General features: G+C 41.9%; 1 protein-coding gene across 2 annotated transcripts; it reads left to right on the plus strand.

The window, feature by feature from the left end:
• Positions 1 to 314: 314 nt before the first annotated feature.
• Positions 315 to 16,612, plus strand: LOC139580847 (KH domain-containing RNA-binding protein qki.S-like). Of its 2 annotated transcripts, XM_071409912.1 has the most exons (8): positions 315 to 918; positions 4,391 to 4,542; positions 5,975 to 6,091; positions 8,885 to 9,028; positions 11,764 to 11,851; positions 12,203 to 12,496; positions 12,811 to 12,885; positions 14,875 to 16,612. In XM_071409912.1, exons 1-8 carry the CDS (start codon positions 771 to 773, stop codon positions 14,895 to 14,897), a joined length of 1,041 nt encoding a protein of 346 aa, XP_071266013.1. In that variant the 5' UTR covers positions 315 to 770; the 3' UTR covers positions 14,898 to 16,612. The 2 variants fall into 2 exon arrangements, with proteins under 2 accessions (XP_071266013.1, XP_071266014.1); XM_071409913.1 differs by lacking the exon at positions 14,875 to 16,612 and having other exon boundaries at positions 376 to 918; positions 12,597 to 14,040.
• Positions 16,613 to 17,578: the final 966 nt, after the last annotated feature.

Consider the following 17,578-nt stretch of genomic DNA (forward strand, 5'->3'; position numbering starts at 1 on the left):
TGTGTGTGTGTGTGTCAGACAGAGAGAGAGATAAAGACAGAGAGACCACCTGCATGCCACACACACTTTCAGAGACCCCCAAGTGACAGACAGCAACTGAAGGTAGAACAGGTGTGCATACCTCTGAGTGCAACTGGACAAATAGCATTGTTGACATTGTCATCTAGAATAGTTCATCCTCTAAGTGTGGGTGTGCGTGCGTGAGGGGAGTGAGGGGAGACAGCATGCCCTCTCACCTGAATCGAATCTTCGGGGACACACAGCGCGCTCTGGTACCACCCACTACCCCATTTCGGTCTCTCTCCCACTCCCTCTTTCTCTCTCTTGCAGTGTGATGTTTGGTCATATGACAGGGTCTGAATACCGACACACACCGGACATGAGCGAGTAGGAGTGAAGGGGAGAAAACAAGTGAACCGACCGTGAGAGAGCGTGAAAAGGCACTAGGGCACTTCTATCTGACTGTGAAACGGCGAAGAGAACTCGCTTAAAGAAACTGCGGACACGAGTTTCACCAACTAACTTTTGCGAGAGTATAGGCCTAATCAACTGAGCGGAGTTAAAAAACAACAACAACTATTTCCAAGCCTCTCTCGTTATTTCTTTCCCATCTTTTTAGCGCATGACCTCGGGACTGCCTAATACTCAGAGCCGTAAGTGACAAACTCATCACAGAATCGGAGGCTGGGGCTCGAGGCAGCATTTTGGACATCACTTTTATTGCAGAGCGTCGCGCCTTGATTTTGTAGACTTGAGTTGTGAGTGTGACCATGGTCGGGGAGATGAGTGAGCAGGTCCGGGAAAGACCAAGGCCCAGCCCGGACTACCTGATGCAGTTGATGACGGACCGGAAGGTGATGAGCTCGCTGCCCAACTTCACTGGCATCTTCACACACCTGGAGCGGCTCCTAGAAGAAGGTAAGTGTGTAGGCTCAATACATATTTTTAGATTTACAAAAGACATGGTAGCTTAGGTCTAAAGTTAGTTGGTGGATATGTGAATTATATTGCATGGTATAGGCTACACAGTAAAACAAAACATATTGTTAAGTAACTGGTTCTACAGCCTTTTTTTTGTTTACTCAACTTTTCGATTGAAGTGTTACCTGAACTAAAATCAAAATATTGGCCCAAATTTAGCTCCAACTTGATTTAACGTATGCAAAATATGTCAATTTAAAATTATGTGTTTGCTCAACTTGTCTCATATGTTCATTCAACTACAAGTTATTATTTGGGCATCACAACTAAAAAAGGCTATGCAACTGTTTACACACACAACATGCTTTTAACATACAATGTTTTCAACTTACATATTTGACACACATGATTACATTGTGCATGTTAATCTACAGTAATTATTACTAAACATGTCCTCACTGGGATTTGAACTCAAAACCTCTTCACAGCATTCACAGCATTCTGATCTTCCTGCTACACACCATGTTTGTGTCATTTATCAGTTAATCTGACTTCTCTTAACATTGATTTGATTTATTTCAGCAATTGTTGTGTTTTCTGTGTAGTTGTCTATTATATTAGTCTGTTTTTAATGTTACTCCTGAATCACTATGATAAATAAAATGTTTTTTTGTGTCTACTTTTAACCGAGCTGAGATTTACTTTGGAGTGCAAAGTGTAGCAATACAGGTGAAATCAGTCATTGGCACACATGGTGGCGTGGCAGGAAGATTGGAATGTCTTAAACCAAGATGCTGTGAGTTCTAATCCCAGGTGTGGACATGTGGAATATGAATTACTGTATACATGAACTATGTAATCATGTGTGTCAAATATGTAAATTGAACATATTGTATGTTAAAAGCAATGTGTGTGTAACTAGTTCCACAGCCTTTTTAGGTCAAGTTCCCAAATAATAGTTTCTAGTTGAATTATTGTATTCTTTTTAGTTCAGGTAACACTTAAACCAAAAAGTTGAGTGAAAAGGGCTGTTGAACCAGTTACTTAATAATAATAAGAGACAGAGTGATATTTACTCGGGAGGAGGTGCTGGTCCAAGTCAAGGTGGCATAAAAGAAAATACACCCCACTCCCCAACGTAAAAAAATATTTTCACATGACCCTCCCCTTGGACATAAAAATACATGGAACACCCTCCCCCCTCGTAGAATTAACTTTAACTATTGTTTACGACCACAAATAATAATAACTAGCGACCCTGTGTTTCTAAACGTGGAAATGGACTTTGCCACTTCAGCATGCTTTTGTAGCACAGTTGATGCCACGCAGGGCTACGGGCCAGAAGGTTGGGGGTTCGCCGACCACCCCAGACAAGCTCACTCTCCCTGCCTGTTTCATTACATATTTATAATTCTATAAAATATATGCAACAAATTTTCCACTAACAGGTTTCTGTGCCAATGCACCACACAACCAATAAACAAAGCATACCAACTTCGGGCACTTCAATATCATGGTTTGTGTTTACACCACAATAAATAGACTGTGTCAATCTCAACAAACGTTAGATAGTTTGTGTGTATGTATTGGCTACGTGTGTCATTTTTAAATTGATGTACATGTAGTTCTGTCCTTGAGCTGTTCTTGTCTATTAATGTTCTGTATTATGTTTTGTGTGGACACCAGGAAGAGGAGCTGCTGCTTTCGCAACAGCTAATGAAAATCCTAATAAAATACCAAAATACATCCCTCCCTAACTTGTACACTTACCCGGTATAGAAGGCTTGGTTTGACAATCTCTGAATGTCATTCAACTTTTTGGTGTTTTGTAACAGATGTCTCTTTCCATTCATCAATTGGCCCGCTGCACAGTTTTGATAGATTTACTTTATTTGTCAGTAAAAAAAAGTATATATATATATATATATATATATATATATATATACACACACAAAGTTTTTAAACGTGACTGGGATTGCACAATAAAGTCAGGGACCTATTTCCATTGTGGTCCCTTTTTTAACATAAATACATATACGATTGCATAGATACAGTCACATTACAGAGATGGAGACGAAAAAATGCTCAACTTCCAGATGAGTGTGAGGGGGGTGTTTAATTAAGTACAATTCTTACAAGCCTGTTTGGCTGGTAGCTTATTCTTGAGATGTTCGGGGCTACTGGTGAACACTGATGTGCAGACATAATCAAAGTGACACTGGACTAGCGCACTAGCTAGGCTTCCATCCAATTGCCGACAGATTTTAATGTGAATATTCTACAATCTTCATAAAAACAATATGCCATTTCAGAATTCCTTTAGGAAAATGTGTCACCTGACAACTTGACAGGGAAGATTTAAAGTTCAAACAATATGTTTTTTTACAGTGTACGGTGAGATACACGCACACATGCTTGGGCACACACACACACAATAATACACACACCAGGCAGTGAGTGCTGTGAACAAATGGACAGTTGTTAGGCCGGTGACCTAATGTGCGAGGGGTGTGAATGTGGCGCCCCATCCACGGCCAGGCACGAGGTTCAGTACACGGCAAATGGGATGTCAGCCTGAAAATATTTGACTGGGGAGGGCGTGCAGAGACTATGTATTTGAACACAAAGCCACAACACACACACCTGTTTGTGTGTGTGGTCGATTGATTCATTTATTGATTGTAGTATTTCAAGAGGAACACCGCAACAACCAAACACACCCCAAACAAGACAAACAACATGGAAACAAACAATAAGGTGTTATGTGGAATTATTGATCAGGGTAACAATGGTCATGGTGTTGTTTTTGACAAAGGGAAAGCGGAGGGGGAGAAAGATAGGGGGGGGGGGGTAGTAAGAGAGGGGGAGTTATTTGAGCTAGGATTTATCTCAACACTTCAACCTGCCATTACACTATCTAGAGCTGTCTGTATTTATAGACTGGACCATGGTCAAACATGCACATACTTTCACACTCATGCACGCACTGTCTATCTTTCTGTCCTACAGCCACATTATTCATATTGTGTCAGGTTAACTACTGTGGCTGTCTCATCCAAGACACATCATCCACGGTGCGTGTGTGTGGTGTACGTGTCCTGTCAGGTGTCTGTGTAATAATCAGGTTTACGTGTGAGGTCAGGTGTGTTATTAGAGGCTTAAAGCTGTTGTGATTATAGGTTTACATAATTAACTGTACCAGTTATTATTACTATGGTCACACTTAGTTATCACTCTGCTTCCGTCAGGTCATGGTTATTTCACAGGGTAGTCACTGTCTGTGTGTGTGTGTGGTAGCCTAGCTGATTATTATAGTGGTTGGCTATTATATGTTGTTAGTAATGCATCATGCAACAATATTGGAAGTCTGAGTCAGACAGCTTTAAACAAACACACACTATCTTTATTTTGTTATTGGGTCTAGTGTTCTAAATGATCTGTTTCTCTCTTCTCTTTCTCCCTCTATCAGAGATAGGTAGAGTGCGCAAGGACATGTATAACGACTCCATGAATGGAGGCGTGGCCGCCGAGGGGCGGAACTCTGAGGAGCTGCCTAATGGGATTGGTCCAGTGTCTCAGCTGCAGGAGAAGCTCTACGTGCCCGTCAAAGAGTACCCCGACGTGAGTGGACAAACCTTTTTTCACCCTTTTGTAGACGTTATTGTAGTGTCTATCCAGAGTGACAGAAAATCAATACCGAAATCAACCCCTTTCCATAACAACAAACTTCCAGCCCATTGGAGGGTAAGGTAGAGCCATTGCCATGTTGATACTCCTGTCTGGTCCTTTCAGATTTGTTAACACAGATGGGGTAGCAATAAAGGGGGAAGGGCTGCTTTCTAAGCTCCCAGCCCTTATAAAAGGGGGTTAGAATGTATGGCAGAGGACATCAGATAGAGGTGATGACAGAAGCTTCTCTTCATTCACATGATAAAATGGCAGTGTAACCCTGGATAATGCGTGCGCGTGCGCGTGCACACACATACATACAAACACACAGGCACATGCAGAAGCATGCACACAAACTCACACAAGACGATGGAACAGATGAGATCAGGGCTAAAAATACAGAATAGCTCCTCTCTCTAGTGTGTGTGTGTGCGTGCGTGCGTGCGTGTGTGCGTGCATGTGGGTGTGTTTAAAGTTCTTTAGGAATGAAGAGAATGCGTTGACACCCATATAGAAGTGGGGGGTCAGAGAAACAAAAACAGACAGACACAAGGGTGTGAAAGGTAGAGAGACAGAGGGAAAGACAAATGGAGAGAGAGATGGGAAAGAGGGTGAGAGAGAGAGCTAGAGAGAGGGGCAGCTGTCTTATTAATCTCTCAGCTCCAGTGACAGATAAGGTTAAAAGTGTCCAGCCTCACCACCAGCCAACACACACAATGACCTATTCCTGACTCTCTCTCTCTCTCACACACACACACACACACACACACACACACACACACACACACACACACACACACACACACACACACACACACACACACAATAAGAACAGAAATTAAATATTAACATGAAGATTGCATTATGCAAAAAGATAAGAAATCTCTCTGCCTGTGCCATCCTGGGTTCAACAGACTGTTATTGCAGCAGCGCTCACTAAATCAGTTGTGGTCAGCTTTCCTCCTGGAGAGTGAATGGACGTGCAGGATTTTTCTCCAGCCCTCCTATAAATACACGTCACTCTACCAAATTCTTTCGACAACTACATACTTTGGAGTGAGTCCGTTGTTTGTGACTTCATGGACAATAGACACTCCAGGCTTCAGTAAATTTTTTCCGTGCTGGGAGAGTATTCAATTTAATATTAAATGTCTTATTACTTAGCTAGTATGAACAAGTTACCAACCACGGCCAGGAGTATTACTTAGCTAGTATGAACAAGTTACCAACCACGGCCAGGAGTATTACTTAGCTGGTAGACTACAAGTTACCAACCACGGCCAGGAGTATTTCATGGCTAGCCGCCAACTCCTGGCCCTACATATTCTTAAAATATGTCTCTCTGTGTGTGTGTGTGTTTGTGTGTGTGTGTGTGTGTGTGTAGTTTAACTTTGTAGGCAGGATCCTGGGTCCGAGGGGTCTGACAGCCAAACAGCTGGAGGCAGAGACGGGCTGTAAGATTATGGTACGAGGGAAAGGATCCATGAGAGATAAAAAGAAGGTACGTACACACAATCACACGCTCACACACCAGTGACGTGCGGCGAGGTCGGCGGCTGGGTAGGCACCGGCTATTATCAAAGCCAGATTTACTCACAAATAAACATTGCTGAAGCCCAGCTTCACTATACGGTACAACAGATAGCTTAAACAACCAGATTGACATAGGCTACTAACCGAGATTGACCGACAATTTTCAACAAATGTAAATACCAACGTAGCCAAGATACACAAGCGATAGCCTCCGATGGCGGCATATTTCATATCATCCGGGCAAAATGACACACTGCTCAACTCGGCTCAGCCATTAGACTGATGTAGCATCCACAGTTACAACTGATAGGTGGCACTTCTAAAGACTAGCATATGGACACATTTCATCGGAATAGTTTGGAACGGAAACTCCAGCCTTTCACAATGGATGTACGCGCGCAAACACACAGACACATAATAATATTATTATGTGAAATATTATTACACACACATTTTATCCGAATAGTTTGCAACGCAATGAATTTACTTTCCCCAATGGATTTACGCACACACACACACGTAAACACACGCACACGTAATAATAATAATATTATTATGTGGAATATTATTATACACACATATACACTGAGTATACAAAACACCTGCTCTTTCCATGACAGACTGACCAGGTGAATCCAGGTGAAAGATATGATGTCACTTGTTAAATCTACTTCAGTCAGTGTAGGAAACAGCTTAAAGAAGGATTTTTAAGCCTTGAGACAATTGAGACTTGGATTGTGTACAGTATGTGTGCCATTTAGAGGGTGAATGGGCAAGACAACTGATTGAAGTGCCTTTGAACGGGGTATGGTAGTAGGTGCCAGGCTCACCGGTTTGTTTCAAGAACTGCAATGCTGCTGGGTTTTTCACGCTCAAAAGGTTCCCGTGTGTTTCAAGAATGGTCCACCACCCAAAGGACATCCAGCCAACTTGACACAACTGTGGGAAGCATTGAAGTCACCATGGGCCAGCATCCCTGTGGAACGCTTTCAACACCTTGTAGAGTCAATGCCCCGATAAATTGAGGCTGTTCTGAGATCAAAAGGAGGGTGCAACTCAATATTAGGAAGGTGTTCGGTATACTCAGTGTATAATAAATAAGGTTCTAATGAAATGTCCATATCTGAAATGAAATGACTGAAAAATGCAGTCCCAAAAGTCAAAAAAGTGTCTCATCAAAACTAAATTCTAGCTTGATAAATCAAATGGATCAAATGAATGTCGTCTATTCTCATGTTCATTCAACAGTGGCCTAACCCGCAAATTGCAAAGGAAAAATGCATATAGGCCTACCTTAAATGAAGTCCATTCGTCTGTCCTTCAGGATGAGCTTCTTGGTGGTCAAACTCTTGTCTCTGAGCATCCACAACTTTCATTGTGGCGCTGATATGTGCACAGCAGAACCCCGTGTCCATTATTTTATTCTGCAGATCACAAAAGAGTGCATCAGTTTTGCTGAAAATCTCCACTTAGACCATCAGCAGAAAGCCGGTTGAAGCCTTTGACAACCAGGTATCATATCCAGAGGCCATCAGCAGCGTGTCGTTGTCCCGATCTGATGATTTTCCGTCTCATCCTTTGATGAAAGTCAAAAAGTGCAGGTGCTGGTCTCCCACTCTGAATTGTACTAAGTTTTCCTTGGAAATCCAACTTGAAAATTGTTTGAGGTGCAGTATAGTGTCCATTTGTCATGTTGTTTTTGCTGGCTAGCTAGCTTTGTTCAGTTCAACGGATGCGAGCACAAAATAATGTAGACACCCAAATGTGCAGGGCTTACCCCAGGCATACCCACACAACAAGGGTAATCAACAGCGACAGGAGTCAGTAACGCGTTTGAATGGATTTGAATGGTTGGAAATGAAGGCGTGCATACCCTGGTGCCTTTCCTGAGGTTTTGATACAGTTTTATGTTTAGATTCTGAGCATAAAAACCACCAGAATCATTGAGAAAAAACATTAGATAACAAAAAATGAATGACCATTTTTTTAAAAATATTATTTATTTGGCTTTCCATAACAGCTTTTTTTATGACATAATCATAGACCTACCCTGCCTACTGCACATCATTGGCTCACACACCACACATTTTAACAGACACTCTTAACCAAAGCGACTTACAGGAGCAATTAGGGTTATTAAGTGCATTGCTCAATTGCACATCGACCAATTTTTCACCTAGTCGGCTCAGGGATTTGAACCAGCAACCTATCAGCTACTAGTCCAACACTCTTAACCACTAGGCTACCTGCCGGCCTCACATGCATGCACACATGCACCTATGCACACACACCCATAGCATAGTGTATTTATTTTGGCACTAGATTCTAAATGGAGTGGAGTAGAGGTGAAAAGAGCTGGGTCCGTCTGTTTCTCCGCTGTTTTTGGTTCTTTGGTTCTGGCCAGGGCGTCAGACTTCCAGTGGAGCAGCTAACGGCAGGTGGAGCATATCATCATTCCATCTACCTCTCATGAGAATACACCAATCCCACACCTCAGAGACAGAAAGAAAGAAAGAAAGAAAGAAAGAAAGAAAGAAAGAAAGAAAGAAAGAAAGAAAGAAAGAAAGAAAGAAAGAAAGAAAGAAAGAGGAGGGAGAGATGGGGAAATTAGTTGAAAGAGGTATAAAAAGTGGGTAGACATTCTGACCTTCTCCACGAGTGGGGATTATTCACTTGCAGCAAAATGGCTGCCGTGTTGTTACAGAACTAAAGTCAATGTGGACAGTCTTCAGGGAATATTATTGTTTTGAATGTGTATCAGGAGGAGCTGAACAGAGGGAAACCTAACTGGGAACACCTGAGTGAGGAACTCCATGTACTCATCACAGTGGAAGACACACACAACAGAGCTCAGATCAAACTACAAAGAGCTACCGTAGAGGTCAAGAAACTACTCGTACCAGCCGTGAGTACCATGAGATTCATGCTATAATTATGTGTGTGGGTGTGTGTTTGTGTGTGTGTATATTCAGTTGAAGTTTACATACACTTAGGTTGGAGTCATTAACTCGTTTTTCAACCCCTCCACAAATTTCTTGTTAACAAACTATAGTTTTGGCAAGTCGGTTAGGACATCTACTTTGTGCATGACACAAGGCATTTTTCCAACATTGTTTACAGACAGATTGTTTCCCTTATAATTCACTGTATCACATACACTAAGTTGACTGTGCCTTTAAACAGCTTGGAAAATTCCAGAAAATGATGTCATGGCTTTAGAAGCTTCTTATAGGCTAATTGGCATAATTTGAGTCAATTCTAGGTGTGGATGTATTTCAAGGCCTACCTTCAAACTCAATGCCTCTTTGCGTGACATCATGGGAAAATCAAAAGAAATCAGCCAAGAACTCAGAAAAAAAATTGTAGACCTCCACAAGTCTGGTTCATCCTTAGGACCACGCAGCTGTCATACCGCTCAGGAAGGAGACGCGTTCTGTCTCCTAGAGATGAACGTACTTTGGTGCGAAAAGTGCAAATCAATCCCAGAACAACAGCAAAGGACCTTGTGAAGATGCTGGAGGAAACGGGTACAAAATTATCTATATCCACAGTAAAACAAGTCCTATATCAACATAACCTGAAAGGCTGCTCAGCAAGGAAGAAGCCACTGCTCCAAAACCGCCATAAAAAAGCCAGTCTACGGTTTGAAACTGCACATGGGGACAAAGATCGTACTTTTTGGAGAAATGTCCTCTGGTCTGATGAAACAAAAATATAACTATTTGGGCATAATGACCATCGTTATGTATGGAGGAAAAGGGGGAGGCTTGCAAGCCGAAGAACACCATTCAAACCATGAAGCACGGGGGTGGCAGCATCATGTTGTGGGGGTGCTTTGCTGCAGGAGAGGCTGGTGCACTTCACAAAATAGATGGCGTAATGAGGAAGGAAAATTATGTGGATATATTGAAGCAACATCTCAAGACATCAGTCAGGAAGTTAAAGCTTGGTGGCAAATGGGTCTTCCAAATGGACAATGACCCCAAGCATACTTCCAAAGTTGTGGCAAAATGGCTTAAGGACAGCAAAGTCAAGGTATTTAGCCATTTGAGTGGCCATCACAAAGCCCTGACCTCAATCCTATAGACAATTTGTGGACAGAACTGAAAAAGTGTGTGCGAGCAAGGAGGCCTACAAACCTGACTCAGTTAAACCAGCGCTGTCAGGAAGAATGGGCCAAAATTCACCCAACTTATTGTGGGAAGCTTGCAGAAGGCTATCCAAAATGTTTGACCCAAGTTAAACAATTTTAAAGGTAATGCTAGCAAATACTAATTGAGTGTATGTAAACTTCTGACCTACTGGGAATGTGATGAAAGAAATAAAAGCTGAAATAAATCATTCTTTCTACTATTATTCTGACATTTCACATTCTTAAAATAAAGTGGCGATGCTAACTGACCTAAAACAGGGAACTTTTACTAGGATTAAATGTCAGGAATTGTGAAAAACTGAGTTTAAATGTATTTGGCTAAGGTGTATGTAAACTTCCATCTTCCACTGTATAGTGTACACAGTATGTCCCACTGGGCAAAAACTAGTTGAATCAACGTTGTTTCCACGTCATTTCAACCCCAGAAATCTATGTGGTGACGTTGAATCAGCGTGGAAAATGAATTGTATTTGCAAAAAGTAATCAACATAAGGTCATTCCGTATTTTTTTCACCCAACTTTTAACCTAAATCCAATGACATGGTGAAATGTGTTGTTGATTTCACGTTGAATTCCCAATAGTTGACAACTCAACCAAATGTAAATCAAAACTAGACGTTGAACTGATGTCTGTGCCCAGTGGGGTGTGTGTGTGTGTCTGTGTTTGTGTGTGTGTAATTCGCCAGGCAGCATCTATAAAGGCGTATCCATGGTAATGTGTGTTGTGAAAGGAGGAGGGGATGAATGGAGAGACTGTTCACTCTTTCTCTTCACTCTATCACTCCTTTCACTCCTCTCTCACACTCAATTCATTCCCTCCTCCTCATTCTCTTTCTCTTTTCTCACATCAACTCTTTCCATGCGTCCCTCAACAATTCTCACATTCTCTTAGCCACCTACCCAATGCCCCCACACCACAGACAGAATATTGCGAACAATGTTGCTCTCACTCCTGAATTCAATATTGAATAAAGTAGTTGTGAACTTTCACCCAAACTCTCAAATCGCACTGCATTTACTTACAGCAGGGATATTCAAACTGGGGTCCACGGAAGTACCGCAGTGGGTCGGCAAAAAATATATCAATGTGTTAGGAGTTACCTTTCTAGCTAATAGGCTATGTTAAAGTTAACTGTGGGTAGGGCAAACATTATTTACAACTATCTACCAAATCTATTCCTTTTAAAATGTTGATTACTTCCCCTGGCAATTATCATTCACCTGATTATAAGACAAGACATCTAGAATATATATAAAGTAGTATATATAATACTACTAACAGTACATTAAGTTAACCCAGAAGACCTGAGAGTGTGGGTGGCGATTTAATGATATCTGTTAGTTTAACCTTGCTGGTCTAGCTGTACAGCTTCAGGCCTACGCCACTCACAATCTGTTCACCAGAGTGTAACGTAATCCAACCTTCAGCCAACTAGACGGATATTGTGTGTGTGTGTGTGTGTGCGCGTGCGTGTGCATGTGTGTAGGCTGAAGGAGAGGACAGTCTAAAGAAGATGCAGTTGATGGAGCTGGCCATTCTCAATGGAACCTACAGAGACGCCAACATCAAGCAACGTAAGGATGACACCGTTACACTCTTAGAATAAAGGGTTTCGAAAAGGTTCTTCGGCTGTCCCCATAGGAGAACCCTTTTTGGTTCCAGGTAGAACCCCCTGTGGAATGGGTTTTACCTGGAACCAAAAATGTTTTTTCAAATGGTTCTCCTATGGGGACAGCCGAAGAATCCTTTTAGGTTCTAGATAGCATTTTCTTCCCTAATAGTGTAGAAAGTGCCTGTCCTGAAACTGTTGGTGGGGCTTTTTGATGTTTTTGTTTCCAACTAGTAATGCTTTTCTATTTGTTTCTCTCTCTCTCTGCGTGTTTACGTTTGTGTGTGTGTGTGTGTGTGTGGGTGCGTGCGTGCAGCCACTATGGCTTTCTCCCTAGCCTCTCAACAGCCTCGGCTCATCTCCAGTCCCTCCCCTGTTATGCAGCAGGCTATGAGAAACCCCGCCCCTGTTCAGCAGCCCAATCTCATGCCTCATCTGATTCGTCAGATCCAGAGTCAGCAGGCCCTCATGCAAGGAGCCAATCAGCATGCAGGACTGATGCAGCAATCACCTGAATCAGGAGGATTCTTCTACACTCCCTACGAATATTCCCCCTACACCCTAACCCCATCTATACTAGAATACCCCATGGACACTAGTGGAGTATTAGGTAAACACACACACACACACACACACAGATCAAGTTCATTTGGTAATGAGGGTTGTGTTGTTGTGTTGTAACCCGGTTGTATTTCTCTCTCTGTCTCCAGGTATGGCTTTCCAAACCAAAGGCTGAGAGATGAACTCCCGCCTACATATGGACCTCAGACACACACACACACACACACACACACACACACACACACACACACATCTGAGATGGGCCTCTTGACTGTCTTCTTAATGTCTCTGTAATTGTTTGATGATGTCACTGTTAACCCCCTGTGTTTTGGTGTTTTGGTAATGTGGTTGCGTGGTGAGCAGGAGCGATGACGGCTAAGGTGCAACGCCACAATATGAGGGTCCATCCTTACCAAAGAGTAGTGAACACCGACAGAGGTCAGTTAGATCACTAGACAGTGTGAGTGGGGATACGCATTTGTGAGTGATTTTGTATGTGTGTGTGTTCATGTGTGTGTCTGTTAGTTGACCTGTGTGCCGCCTGCTAAGAGGGGTATGAGACCAGAATGTGAGGGGAAGGTCAAACAGTGAGCTGTGTGTTAAAGTCAAACAACAGTCTGTCACAGAGCAGAGAGAGGGTAGTGTTAGGAATGGATGAGTCCGTTCCAGGGGTGAATATTCCAGGGCGCTCATAGCCCCTCTGTCAGATAGAGGAAGGCATGTGAGGTTGTCCCCTGCTTTTAGAATGGACCGTTCCTCCATGTGACTGTGACCTTGTGACTCTCTTGATTTAGAGTTCTCTTCAAATACTATTTATCTCTCGCTCTATCTCTTTCCCCCTCTTTCTCTCCCCCTCTCTCTCTCTCTCTGCCGGTTGTTTCACAACTGTTCAACCTAAGAGACAAGCAGGGTCATCTCTTTTATACCGTCTTAAATTACACCATTCCTTTGATTTGATTTTGTAAAAGTAAACACTACTTTTTGATCTACTCTTTTATTTATTGATATGGTTTTCTAATGATTGTTTTGTATATTATGGATCAGAGACATACAGTACTTGAAGCTGAAACAGCCTTCTTATAGCCATTATCCATACGACCCTATACTACTGAAATCTGCATTAGGAGATATGGAGTGTAAAGTAAGCATTACTGGACCTTCGTGGGTTAGGGATGGGATGACATTAGATATCATTTCGAAAGACATTCCATTGTCATATCATTATGCCTGCCCTATTCTTTGGAGATTATTGTAGTTGTTGCTTATGTGCTTGGAAAATAGAATTGACTTGTGTGATTGTAAAAATGTATGAATATAATTTGAAGCTATGAGCAGGACGTGTTGTTGCATTCTGGGGGATGTTTTCTTTCGAGTTTACACTACAGACGTGAAGCTCTCACCTGTATTTATTTTGCAAGCATTCAAAGGGTTGTTTCGGTATGACTTTGTATGTTGAAGTGACTCTAGTGTTTTCTTGGTGCCACTATCATACAGTAGAAGTGGCCAGCCCTAGTTGAACTGGTGTACGTAGAGAACCAATGTTTGATATAAAAAAAACAACCAAAAAATAAAATAAAAAATAAATGTCTAAAAGTTATTATTAGAAAATATCTGTAAAAAAAAATATCTGTTCTTAATTAATTCCTTCTAAAACCACATCTCTTAACATCTCATGGCTCTCGGTAACTGCAGGCCTCTTTGCTTCTCTAGCGGATTACATCTCTAATGCTTAACAGCAGTCTGGAAACCATACCAGATCATTTTTAATCAATTAATTGGTCATCATTGCATTTGGTCTTTTCTGTCAAGACACCATAACATACACCCTGACTGCTGCTAACCATTAAACTGTGTTTAAGCCACCCCTCAGGACCCACCAGCCATTTCACATACCTGATCTATTCCGTCAAGGTATTGATTATTAGTTGACTAGATGGTGTGAAACTACTGGTGGCCCCCATAGACTGGGTTGAGAAACACTGCGTTAGTCAGAACAGCTTTAGATGTCAGTGACATTCTCACAGTGACATACCCTATGCTGTCTCCATGGTTTCTCTGTCTGTAGTGTAGCTAGCCTCACTGTAGCAGTGCTCATACGTTCTACAAAGGGCACCTTTTTATAATGCCTTCATTAACAATACATAAGCATTCATAACTGCCTATGTCAGCAGTCGCTGGTTGGCATCTCACATTGTGTCACTTACTGCATATGCCAGACCTTATGTCAACTTGCAGCTATTGACTTATAAATGCTTATGTAGTGTTTATGAAGGTGTTATGTATGTTCACACTGTGTGTGTGTGACTGCAGTAAATCTGACACCACTAGCTGACACTAATCTCTTTCTATCTTTTTCTATGTGTCTTTTTGTTTCCTTAATTTCTTTGTGTCTGTCCGTCTGTCTCCTAACCCCCCCCCCCCCCCCAGCTGCCACAGCAACTAACCCTTGACCTCTGTACCCACTGATGACCCGCCCATCTCCGCCTGTGGCTTGCTCGTTGCCATGCTCTGGACAACAGCCACGCCCCCCCAGGAGTCACCTCTGCCAAACCAACCAGAGACCAGCGCCATGGTAGTGACCCTTCAGGACCCAATCAGGACCCAGTCACCAGCCATGCCCACCCAAACACCACACTATCAAGCCATGTGCCCCTTCTATAGGAACCACTACATCAAAACCACCCAATCACAACCACCCAACCAAACCCCAGCCATGCTCTCTGCACTGGTCAGATAACCTATCTCTATACCTTGCCCTGCATTGAGTCGATTTGAAGCTATAATATTATAATAATGAAATAATAATAACAGTTATATGTATGATCATAACATATTCATGCCCACTAAGCTAGTCTGACTGTCCCTGTTCTCAAACCCTCAGCGGGGGTCCGGAAGCATCTCGTTTTCGGGGGAGAAAGCAGAGAAGAGGCAAAGCCTAAAAAACGGATGCTTACGGTTTCTGCCGACCCACTAAGTGGTTTCTTTTACGGCCTGCAACTTTAGGTTACCGTCACACAAAATGTTACTCAGATCTGGTTTAATATGTCACACCAGTTTCACATGATGTCCTCTCTAAGACTAGGCTTTTACACCATGCCTGCCTTTCTACAGTGACCTGAGTATCTAATGGGTACGATCGCACTTCTCCAGGTGCTACCGAGTGAAGAGTCTCAACCATAACGTTTGCTTTACCAATACAGTATTATATAAATCTGGAGAACAAAGTGCCTTTATTTATTCCAATAGAGCGATATGTCACAGACCAGAGCAGCCTTTTTATGATGGGTTTATATTCTCCATGAAACATGTCCCAACAAAGTGAAAGAGATGTGGTGTATTATAAAGAAACCAACTCAATGTTGTGGTTTCCCATAAGCCTACATGTCTTCTGGATTTAGAATGAAGTGCCAAAAAGGGTTGGTTTCTTCCGTTAGTATAGTAGGACCTCCTCAGAACAGTGTTAGTTTTGTGTGTTTATTTTCTTTGGGGGAATGATGTGTATACTTGTGTGTCTGCCTAGAGAACACACCCTATTGTATAGCGTTGTGTTATTAGATATGTGCGTTACATACCTGAGCTCCTAACTCTCCTCTTGCCCAAGCGGTTGTTCTTACTCCACACAAACCATCTCATTCAAGACAAAACATCTGTTTATAATGTATTTTTATATGATATTTTGTATGTGAGAAATAACATTAAATTATGTTTTCTGGTAAGAACAGTATGCCTTACTATGGAGATTTATCTGATTCAGTTTAAGAGCAAACTTTGCTTCCAACCAATGTGCCATTCACCAAGTGTCCGGAGAGTTTTTCAAGTCCTGATATACTGGAAACCTTAACGTATTCTGGACAATTGTTGTCTATCAAGTTAATCTCAGTGTTGCTTACCTTCTGGGCCTTCTCTATGTAGAGAGTCGTTATTAACTGTAGTACTGTATATTAATCTACTCTTTGCATTAACTGACCAGTCCTGTACTGTTAACCTCTCTACTCATATCTGCCTCTGCCTCGGTTTCTTTAAAACATAAACTGTGTGAATCTGAGAATTAAAAAGTGTGTTGTTGATGTTTAACTTTTTAAAAGCTGGTAAAAAAACAAACAATAACTCTTTGTACTGAAAAACAAAAACATTATTAAACTGGTAGTTGTAAAAAACTAACAAACTTTGTCGCTTTTTCTCTGAAGCTTCTAAAGTTTCCAGTGAGCTTCCTTTCTGCATACTAATCTTAAACACTGCAGGTACTTTTGGAATACACTTAAATTCTTTAGAAATACAGTACACTAGACATACACTTGGTCCCCCTCCTCTCTGTCTCTCTCCAACTCCAACAGTCTGAAGCGAATCGATTGTGCAACCTACCCTTACACACTCACTCATACCTACCCATACACCAAAAACATGCACACACATCTGCTGAGAGAATTATACTGGAGCACTGTGGCTCTCCCTAATGTACATTATCTCTCTCCTTCAACGGTTAACTACAGGAATGTGTCATATTTTAACTGCTGTACACACTCTCTGTCTTTCTCTCTCTTGCTATATACAATATATATACAGTGGGGAGAACAAGTATTTGATACACTGCCGATTTTGCAGGTTTTCCTACTTACAAAGCATGTAGAGGTCTGTAATCTTTATCATAGGTACACTTCAACTGTGAGAGACGGAATCTAAAACAAAAATCCTGAAAATCATTTTGTATGATTTTTAAGTAATTCATTTGCATTTTATTGCATGACATAAGTATTTGATCACCTACCAACCAGTAAGAATTCCGGCTCTCACAGACCTGTTAGTTTTTCTTTAAGAAGCCCCCCTGTTCTCCACTCATTACCTGTAGTAACTGCACCTGTTTGAACTCGTTACCTGTATAAAAGACACCTGTCCACACACTCAATCAAACAGACTCCAACCTCTCCACAATGGCCAAGACCAGAGGGCTGTGTAAGGACATCAGGGATAAAACCATCAGGGATAGACCTGCACAAGGCTGGGATGGGCTACAGGACAATAGGCATGCAGCTTGGTGAGAAGGCAACAACTGTTGGCGCAATTATTAGAAAATGGAAGAAGTTCAAGATGACGGTCAATCACCCTCGGTCTGGGGCTCCATGCAAGATCTCAC

This window comes from Salvelinus alpinus, chromosome 7 (genome assembly GCF_045679555.1).
Source record: "Salvelinus alpinus chromosome 7, SLU_Salpinus.1, whole genome shotgun sequence".
Lineage (NCBI taxonomy): Eukaryota > Metazoa > Chordata > Actinopteri > Salmoniformes > Salmonidae > Salvelinus > Salvelinus alpinus.

What these genes read in the sequence shown, in the direction of transcription:
- LOC139580847 (XM_071409912.1), top strand. Translation starts at nt 771, where the DNA reads ATGGTCGGGGAGATGAGTGAGCAGGTCCGGGAAAGACCAAGGCCCAGC. An exon ending in GGAGCGGCTCCTAGAAGAAG is followed by an intron (nt 919 to 4,390) that starts GTAAGTGTGTAG and finishes TCCCTCTATCAG; the next exon opens with AGATAGGTAGAGTGCGCAAG. An exon ending in CCGTCAAAGAGTACCCCGAC is followed by an intron (nt 4,543 to 5,974) that starts GTGAGTGGACAA and finishes GTGTGTGTGTAG; the next exon opens with TTTAACTTTGTAGGCAGGAT.